The sequence below is a fragment of the Melanotaenia boesemani genome, chromosome 14 (genome assembly GCF_017639745.1).
Source record: "Melanotaenia boesemani isolate fMelBoe1 chromosome 14, fMelBoe1.pri, whole genome shotgun sequence".
Lineage (NCBI taxonomy): Eukaryota > Metazoa > Chordata > Actinopteri > Atheriniformes > Melanotaeniidae > Melanotaenia > Melanotaenia boesemani.
The window spans coordinates 21,696,759-21,707,295 of record NC_055695.1 but is presented as its reverse complement, the minus strand read 5'-3'; the positions used below and the strand labels follow the sequence as shown (position 1 = coordinate 21,707,295).

The 10,537-nt window shown below is 37.0% G+C and overlaps 1 protein-coding gene across 1 annotated transcript; it reads left to right on the top strand.

Moving 5' to 3' along the window:
- Positions 1-324: 324 nt before the first annotated feature.
- On the top strand, positions 325-6,443 carry lpxn (leupaxin). Its single transcript, XM_042006933.1, has 9 exons — positions 325-415; positions 1,136-1,221; positions 1,344-1,396; positions 2,214-2,310; positions 2,626-2,883; positions 2,983-3,156; positions 3,530-3,611; positions 3,685-3,833; positions 5,278-6,443. The coding sequence occupies exons 1-9, from the start codon at positions 403-405 to the stop codon at positions 5,542-5,544; spliced, it is 1,179 nt and encodes a 392-aa protein (XP_041862867.1). The 5' UTR covers positions 325-402; the 3' UTR covers positions 5,545-6,443.
- The last annotated feature ends 4,094 nt before the right edge of the window (positions 6,444-10,537 follow it).

Genomic DNA, 10,537 nt, shown 5'->3' with positions numbered 1-10,537 from the left:
TATGTGCTATATTTTCAATCTTTTATTAAACAAATTGTGGTCACTGTACTGTGTCACTATTAACCTTTTGTCATATATATATGTTTTTTTTTCTACTATTTAATATAATATATAATATCTAATTAATACAATGTGGTGTACATTACATAAAAGGTTAGTCAACAGACAGTCTGACTTGTTATCTATGTGAGAATCTCCCTTGCACACATGATTCACAAAAAGGTTGCAGGTTTCCTCGTTAGCAGGAAATGACAAACTCTTACACTAACCACTGATGGATCTTCATACGGAAACAAGCAGAAAATGAACCTTCCCCTGAGGAAGTGACGTTTCGGCTGGTTACCCCAGTGATTAACCAGCACAGCACATACACACTCTGTGGTGAGATCAAGAGCTGTCATCATGGATGAGCTCGGTAAGGCGTCTTTCATGGTTTTTGTTGCTTATCAAACTCAAACTGATTGAAGGCGATTATTGAATAAGATGTTATAAATGTACTAAGTGATGCAGTTCATCTTAAGTAATCTGTGATTAATTGATTTAACAGCTTTTACACTTGTTTTTAATTGTGCTTTTTGTGTTTGTAGTCTACACTGACTTCACAGACTAAAAATTCCTTATTGATTACATATACATAATTCTTTTGTCTCACAAGAGACTTTCAGACTAAATAGTTACTCTTGTCGTTTTACTGTCCTCTTTTTCATACTTATTCCAGTGCAAGTATTTCATAAGTTGGTAATGAATTGCCTATTCATGTCTTTTCTTACCCCAAGAAATGTGGTTTTTAGCTGCGTGTAGGAGAGAGTTGAACTGGCTGCAATATAAGTCACCAGATTCTTGCAACATTTTAACAAGTTTCACTTCTGCAACATCTCATGTCATCACTTCCTGATTCAGCTGCCTTACATGAAGCAAGCTCAGTCCAAAAGCACCTTGATCTGAACATCAAGGCGCTTCCTGCCTCACCTCACAGGAAATATTTCATTCTGCAAAAATTATGCATGTACTGATTAAGATCAAACACAAAGGAACAACAATCAGCATGACAAACAATGTGATTAGATGTTTGGTTGGTTGGTATGCATGTTAGCTCAAGTGTAGTTTAAGATTAACGTTGTGCATCCTGCCACAGATTTGCTGTTGGAGGAACTGGCCCTGAATTCAAAAGGTTCAGAAATTCTCCAAGAAAACAAAAATGATGATGCAGCTGATCTAGAGGTAAAGACAAAATCACACAAATTAGTTTTGGAACTTAATGAGAGTTATGTTTTTCAACAAAATGGATGGTCACATGGGCTAGTTCAAGTTATTCCTTGTATAACCTGTGGGTCTCTCCATAGGTTCCCAGAGCTGGCAAAAAAGAAAACAGCTCAGTCAGCACAAATGCTTACAGGTGAGGTCCAGGTTTGAGTCTCCTGTTGGCCCTGACTCACATTATCATAGTCTTAATTGTGCTGAAGAAACATAAAAATACTTTAAAAATGTTACTCATGATATCAGCTTTGGCCAACTTTGATTCTATTGAGGAGGACTGCAGATAATGCCAGAGTTAAAGCACGATGCATTTCCAAATTCTCAAAGAATTCTATGTAGACTTGTACAATGCTATTCTGGAAAATTTTGAAACGCTGTGTAAAATTTTTTGGACTTTCAGGAAGTGTATTACAACAGACATGATTCTGTAGATGCAATGACTGCACAAGCTCACAAATACAGCAGAAACTATACAAACTAACAAACTATACAGAACATCTGTGACTGCACCATTAATATACACAAATTTTATAACAACAAATGGAAGGGAGGGCTACATGTAGTTAATTTAATCTTTGTGCAAGTTTTAATTAGATATATTAAATGATTTGTGAATCATTAAATTCCTTTATGGTCATTTTACGCATCTTCCCATCCTTTCTTGGAAACAGGGTGGCATTATTAGTAGAGCTTTGTGGGTTGTAGTATATTTGATAATTATTTAGCATAAAATATATACTCAAAGATCCTGGATTATTTTCAGAAACATGATTTAACTGGGTAAAAAGTAAGGTCAAAAACTGAAAGTCATCCCATGAAGACCCAAAGCTCTCTCTAAACTTGGACACTAATTTGCATAAGTTCTCTATTGTAAGATGATTATACAGTAGTAATCTTGATGTTTGTGTTACATCTTCAAATTATTGTGCTTTAATTTGTTTCTGTCTTGAATGCAGTGATCTGCCAGCTCCCGTTGCAGCTTCCCCGACTCTTGACTCACCCACTCAAGAGTTGGACTCTATCCTGCAAGACCTGCTGGGTCTGGCACAGGGGGTCAGTAAAGCGTCTGCAGTCTGAAAAGACTGAAAATCATAATAATGTTCTCTGTGTGCTTACTGAGAATTGATTTTCTCGTGGAGCGTGGTCAGTAAGAGCAGCGAAGGTGAAGTAGAAATGTCAAATTAAAGATATTAACTTGGTTGAACAACAGAGGGCAGCATTGTATTAATGTCATTACTGCAGAGCATCAAGTAGCAGAATTTTAGAATTGGGACATTTTTTATCATTAGTATTTAAAAACATGCTCTTAGAAAATGTAGCACTATACATAATTTTAAAACATTTGTTTACATTTGTATCTTTATCCAGGATTCAGTACCTTCAGAAACCCCACCACCACTTGTACAAAAGAAGTCTGTGAAGAAAAAAACAGAAGATAGACAACAGGAGAGAAAGGAGGACAACAGCGGTCCAGCAGATTCAGATACAACAGCCACAACCCCAAAACAGAAAACAGACGCTATAGATGACCTGCTAGGGGGGCTGAGCTCTGATTTGGAGAAAATTGGTGTGCGCACCACCACCAAGGGCCACTGTGCTGCCTGCAACAAATGCATTGTGGGAAAGGTAATGTGGAGCCTTTGCGACTCAAAGAAAATAATTTTGCACCCTTGAGCCTAAATGTGAAAATATAAACAAGGATGTTCCCTCATTCACATCCACTAGATGATCACAGCACTGGGAGAAGTATGGCATCCTGAACACTTTGTGTGTGTGGTGTGTAAGATGGAGCTGAGCACAAGAGGCTTCTTTGAGAGAGACGGACGACCATACTGTGACAAAGACTACCATGACCTTTTTTCTCCACGTTGTGCCTATTGCAAGGGGGCCATTATACAGGTGAGGAGTCACCATAAAATCAAAAGAAAGATTAAAACCCGGGTAAAATACTGCACCCACATAAAGAAGAAATTGGATGATGACATATAGGAATAAATAGTTATTTTTTTCTTGCTGTAACGCTGCATGCCATCTCAACTGATAAAAACAAATCGCTCTGCAGCCTTAAAGGACATCCTGCCTAGGCTGCAGACTTATCAGAAACAAAGATGTTAATCATAAACTAATGCAACATTTTTCTGTAATGCCTTTTTATGATTTACAAGCCACAGATTTTGCCTTTCATGACACTTGAACGTGAGCAATAAGAGGAATCTTACTAATGTGTAAAGAAATAAATAAATAGATATAATATTTGTGGCTGGTATTTCAGAACGTCCTCACAGCTCTGGACCAGACCTGGCACCCAGAGCATTTCTTCTGCACATACTGTGGAAACCTGTTTGGACCAGAAGGTGAGAGCTTAGAGAAATAATTTCTGAGGGAAGTGTTTAGCACAGAACTAAGTCCATCTTTTACCTTTCCCAGGTTTCTTGGAGAAAGATGGGAAACCATACTGTTCTAAGGACTTCTACCATCTCTTTGCTCCCAAGTGCTCCGGCTGTGGAGACTCAGTGAGGGAAAACTACCTGACTGCAGCCAATGGCACCTGGCATTCAGAGTGCTTCGTCTGTGCAGTGAGCCTCTTGCCACACTCACACACTCTCACACACACAGCTCTGAATGACCTACATGCCTGGCTGTACATGTATGGCTGATGAATATATTATGGTTATGGTTAAAGTGACTGAGATAAATCAAGCAAACCACATTCCTCTGTGTGGGTATCTTTTACGTTCTCTTCAAAGTTATTTCTGTGTACTGAAACTGGTCAAAAATGCTTCAATGTGAAGAGATATTTCTGCTTAAATCGGAAACATGCAGTTGTGAAATATAAACAACTCTGAGAGATCTTTTAACCTTGTCTAGAAACTGCAACTTAAGAATATTACTTACTAAAGTCCACAGACCAGAACACAAAACACATAAAATCTATTACTTTTAACAGCATCACACATAATGTGACACAAATCCAACTATCCAACTATCAAAACTAATCATTATCCACAGCTGGCAATTTATAATTTATGCAGAATCTCAACATTGTTTTATATAAAGCAGTTACTATCAGCGTGGTCATTTTTAACCTGGCCTGAATTTAAGACAGTCCAGTGCACGCTCACTGAGCACACATTCAACTTACTGCTAAACATAGTTACAACTTTCTTCTGTCTAACCATTATGCTGCAGCTTGTTCCTCTTAACTGTAAGAGATGTGTTTTGCACGAGTCATTGGCCTTCAAAAAAACACCGAAATGTTGATATTCTCATTCCAAAATGGTTGATAACGATCTATAGACACAAATGACATTTTTTAATTGCAATCATATGACAAATTTCTAAATGAGCAGAGATATCTGTTACTACATCACAGCATCACAGTCAGTGAACAACACAGATCTTTCTCAAGTGGACATTTTGTGCTCACTATCTCGCTGTCATGGCCTACTGGTACGTAATAAATGAAACATGGCCACTGGCAATGCTTAGAGTTACACCTGCGCTTTTACTGCTAAAGCGTGACAAGTCAAAGTGTCTGCCAAGAGAAACGTCTGTAATTGCATTCAGGTCCATATGCAGTGTCTTAACTGTACATTTATTTTCCATTTTCTGTTCTAGCACTTATTAATGGATCTGTAAAAGACACAGCTGCAACACTTTCATACTAAATTTTCATGCTATGAAATTTTGAAGCACTGTAACCTCATTATGCTGGGGCTACATTTAAATCAGAGTTTTGTACGCTTACTGATACAACGTAAGTTAACATTTTGAGACAGATTACAAACATATTTTAGATATATTGTTGTGAGCATGTACTATTTTATATGTATCTACATACATGTTTTCCTAATTAACCAGCATTAATACTTAGACAATTATGAAAAGTACATTTATGAATGCAACATGATTTTTTATAGTCTACATTTTGTGATTCAGATAAAAATGGTTCTCTCACACCATATCTAACCCCCCTTATTTTCCCTCTCTCTGTCTCCCGATGTCTTATCTCATACCCAGGACTGCCTGAAGCCCTTCACTGATGGCTGTTTCATGGAGCTAGATGGGCGGCCCCTCTGTGCTCTGCATTTTCACTCCAGGCAGGGAACTCTGTGTGGTGGCTGTTGTGAGCCCATCACCGGCCGTTGCATCTCTGCTCTTGATCGCAAGTTTCATCCCGAGCACTTTGTGTGTGCTTTCTGTATGCGGCAGCTCAGCCAGGGCATCTTCAAGGAGCAGAAAGGGAAGCCGTACTGCGCAGGCTGCTTTAACAAACTTTTTCTGTGAAATATATACAGCATGTAACATATGTGTAATGCTTGGACAGACTGTTTTCATTTAACGTATTATTTTTCATACGAGTATCAATGATGAAATAAGGCATTTGCACTGTAATAAGACATCCAATACAATTAAGAACATGTATGAAACACTGGTCTAAATAATTAAGAGGTCATGTAGAAATCTCAGAAGGAAAAGCTAACACTGTAAAATAATTACTTACATGGTTGTAGAACACAAGGAAAATATTTCCCTTGCAGAAAACACAAGAGAAACCTCTGCATATGTGAACTTTGGATGTTTTCAAAAGGCATGTCCCTGACACTTGGTCTACATTTTATGGGATTTCATAAATCATGATAACATAAAATTTAAAAATGAAGAAATAAAAATAAAGAAGTGCTGGTTTAATCAATGGTTTCCATAAAGCTATCCTCAGTTTGGCAGTCTGAAGATACTTTAGTTCAGTCTGTCAAGGGGTTTGTCTATGTGGCCTGATAGTTTGTATTGGCAGTGACTGGCAGTGACTCGGCATGCCAACTTGAGTTTCCTCTTTCTCTGACTGACCACTTGGCCCCTGGCAGGCACTGCATTCCTCTTCATTCTCCACACAGGCTCCTTTATGGCTGCTTATGGAAGATTAATGAATGTGGTGAGATTAACAAAGGTGGTTTAAGAAGGAGATCCTTCGCATCCTTGGATCTCTTTAGAAACTCCCTTTTACTGTTGAGGGATGAATGAACCACAAAGCATTTTAATGCTTTGGTTGTTGGCAGATTTAGACTCATTTTGTTACAGGCTGACATTTTTAGCTCACCAATAACTAATAGTCTGGATGATATGTGAAGATGAGACATTTGCAGCTGGATGTGCTGGTCTTTTAAAAAGGTTATATTAATGTAATTGTAGGATTTTGATCTCAGTACTGAAGAATCAAATCATTAAAAAATCTCTAATTTGCTAATACTGTAATGAGTTTCCATTTCCAACTTACATTGAATGCAATGTAAGGTCAGTAGCTAAGTTAAGTAATTTTAAGAACCTGCAGCACATTAAAAAAAAACAAATTGCAAACCGGCTCCATCTTAAAAAGATGACTTGTTCCTTCAAATTCCTTTTTGCAAAATTTACTACCCCAAAAGCTTTGGACTCATAAACTTTAATTAAAAAATAAAGAAAAGAGAAAAAGTAAAGGCTACAGTTAATACATTGTCAGAAGTTAAATCAATAGCAGAAAGCAACAGCAGTTAAGAAAGCAACGGGTGACTGCTTGCTCTTTTTAAAACGACTCAACTGTTGTTTAACAGCACAAGATAGATTTAAAAACTCTTTATAGCAGCGGATTATCTGATTGTACTACTGCAGATTTACAGAGTTATCAAGGCTTTCAAACACCCCTACCAGCATGGTTGTTATCTGTGTGTGAAAACAATAGAAATCATAATAATTTGTTTCATAGGTTTTATCACCACATTGAAAGAGAAGCTACAAATGCCTGCTCAGGATTTTAAATTAATTCAGTTATTTATCATATTTAATGTAATGCAATTTTGAATTACATATTATAATACATATAACTGAAAAAAATATGATAAATTTTCCCTTTGGAAACAAAAGAAAAAGTAAAAGAAAAGAAAAGAAAAAAGAAAAAAGGAACATGAAAAAAGGAAAATGAAAAAAGAAATTTAATTTAATTTAATTTAATTTAATTTAATTTAATTTAATTTAATTTAATTTAATTTAATTTAATTTAATTTAATTTAATTTAATTTAAACAGGTTTAAATTTTTTCAGGATGTTTTAGGCTGACTGTCCTCATTGGCAGCCAGCTAGTGTTTTGTAGTTCAACAGTGTGTGAGAGTGCTTTAAATCATATTCCAAATTTTCTTTCAAATATACTGTAGGTAGCTGACTATCAAACATAACAAGAATGACAGCTTAGAAAATTTGTTAAATATATTTGATTTATAAAGCCTGATTAATGAAGACAAAAAGAATGAAATGTCAGTGTAAACCATTTGAATTTAATATTGAGGTCAGTAAAGCAGTAAGTAAAATAAGTAAAGCAGACTGTTGTTATGTACATTATATAACTTGTGTAAATCATTGAACCTTTTTGACTGAAACCTTTAAATTAAGTTAAGCAAACCATGGCAAAATTAAATCTTAGTGCATCTGTACAATACTAAGTTCATTTGCTTGCTGCTCCCAGAATGAGTCTTATCTTATCTGCAGATAAAAACCAACTACTTTTGTTGGCCCTGTGGGCAGCTTAACTTAGTTTTCCTAAGCACGCCATGTGGGCTCACTGTGTAAAGTCAGTGTGTGAGTGGGAGCGGTGGTGGGCATTAATCATGCTGTCATCACTGTCAGAGCAGGTCTCATAAGGCTGCAGCAGAATGTGGACCTTGCATCATGGAAGGAGTCTGGGTGTATCCTGTTTGGGCTGGATGCAAAATCCAAGATTGTAAGTGTTCTTACAGAGTTGTGCCCAGAGCTCTACTGAACTCTCAGACTTACTATAATGTTCATTTATTTGCATGGTGTATAAGATGGAAGAGGAAGCACACTCCTCTACACAAGTCATGCATGGAACAATATCATCTTGGATCTGATCTCAGCATGTAACACAACTACAAAATTTCATTGCAATGATTTCATTACATGATATGTTCATTCTAGTATTACACTTCTTTCTTTCTTTCTTTCTATCTGGATGAGAAGAGATGGCTAATCATTATTTTGAGCGACACTGCATTAACCAAAACTGTCTCTTCTGTGACAAGTCTTGGTCAATGGTCTTGCCACTGAAGAAGTACAAATACAGACAAGAAAAAAAAAACATGTCAAGCATATTTATTAAAACACACTGAGTATAAAAGCGCAATAAAAAAGTATGATGTAGTTAAAAGAATTTCTTGCACTAACAGAGGAAAAATATAAGTTATTGTATGAGTGACTGATTTGAGAGGAAAGGGCACTCTGGCAAGCAGTAAAAATGAGAAAACATGAAATGCGAGCATGGGGTCTTTTTAAAAGGATGGTGAATAAAGGGCAGTCTGTGGAAAGCAGGGAGAGAGTAACTCAGGTGACATTTACTGCACTGAAACAAAGTACGAACAGCCTGGGAGAGCACTGGGCCATGAGATGAAGACTAGAGCTCAGATTGCGGAATATACTGGAACATAATGCATGCTGGTGCTAAGGGAGGCGGGGAGTGGGAGGTAGGGGATGAGGAGTATAGTTGCACGAGTTTTTCTTATGTGACACTGAAACCAAACACTTAACCTCCTCTCCTGTAAAATAACTGTGTCCTCTTGGCCACCCCTGATGGGGGCAGTGGGGCGGCCTATCTGGACTATTACAGGCCTACTGTGGGTCACACTCGGCCACACCCTGCACCATGAGTTCACATTAGCTCTGAATCTAAAACTGTCAAATATGTCTTTGGTATATTAATCACTGCATTTGCTTGTAGGGACTTAAATACCCACCCATGGAAATATCAACTTGCAACAAGTCGGTGAAGTCAGCTCCACTGTGCTGTAAAACATACATGGATCAAATTACTGTAACGTTGTTACTGGACCTGTCAGTATGCTATATGTACTAATGAACAGAACAGGTCCCTACTTCTACAATAGCAGCTATACTGTACTTGAATGTGGATAGATGCGAAAGAAATATCACTTTAAAGAGAAACAAATTGTGTTTCTCTAACTTGGAACTACAATGGTGAGTAGGCCTATATGTAAATTATTATTTGTTTTGAAAATGGATGAATAAAACATGCAAAATGAAACATTTCAGATTACAACAAAGGTGAAAATGTAGTTGAACTGTTATGTCCTCCAGCTGGCTTCTTCAAATAGGGCATACGGTGGACATGAATTGTGGAGGACTTTTATCTTTGTGTTGAAGTTTACAATTTGGTTGGTATCATAAATTTAAATAGACTTGAGGTTGTGAATATACTGTATTTCAAAGATGAATGCAGCAATTCTATTTGACAAGCAAAGCTAATGTGAAAGTCCCTCACAACTTAATACCACTGAGAGCTGTTAGATCCTGGCTCCAAAATGTCTCTGGCTCCTGCCGACTCAAAATGCATGGACTTCTCCAATAAAATATTAAGTCAATGAATGTTTTCCACAGTTTTTGCTTTTATGATGTTGTGCTGCAGTCAGTTAAATTCACTCCATGTGATCAGTGTCCTGGTGGTCCTTTAGTAAATAAATCCATAATTCTATAGATGGTAAGAGTCAGAGAGGTCTTTATGGGGGCAATGGGGGCCTGTTCATTTGCTTGTCTTAAGAAGTTTTTGGGTTCACTAGTTCATGTTTCTTTAGTTAATTTTACAAGAAAACCTTCCAGATTCTGATATCTTCCCTCATCATCCAACAGTCTGAGTGTAAACGTTATTCTGAAGTCAGAATTTAGGGTCTGAGGACACAAGTCACAATTCATAGCAAGCAAAAATACAATATAGCATCAACACAATGTGTAGAATTGTTTACACATTCTGTAGAAATGCATTTTAAGTGATCACGTGTAGGTTAATCACACAATGATGTTGAACCACCATGTGTTACTGCATAATGACCCGCCTATATCTTTCTATGACAACATGCGTGACTAGCAGACACAACTTCCTAATCGAGCTAGCATTGGTGTTAGCTTTATAAATTGTAGCACATCTTCCATTTGGACCTTATGAACTTATGGGATTGCAGTATTTATTGAACTCTCTCACTATCTAGACACATTTAAAACACATGGAAGTAGCGGAAGGAGAAATATTAACATTGTGCACAACTATCGTTGCTAAATGCTGTTGGTACTTTGTTACATAAAAAAAGGAATTAAGCAGAGACCTGGAATCTTCTGGACTTTTATTTCAGTCATCACAAAGAACTGCTAAGCCTTCATGAAACAGAACCGTCTTTCTGCTAGATTTGAAATAAATTTACTTTTTTTTTACCAGTGAAGGTAAAGGGAC

Bases quoted from the DNA above. Each gene is read 5' to 3' on its own strand.
- lpxn (XM_042006933.1), top strand. The intron at 2,311-2,625 runs GTCAGTAAAGCG...ATCTTTATCCAG, and splicing joins TGCTGGGTCTGGCACAGGGG to GATTCAGTACCTTCAGAAAC. The intron at 3,612-3,684 runs GTGAGAGCTTAG...TACCTTTCCCAG, and splicing joins AAACCTGTTTGGACCAGAAG to GTTTCTTGGAGAAAGATGGG.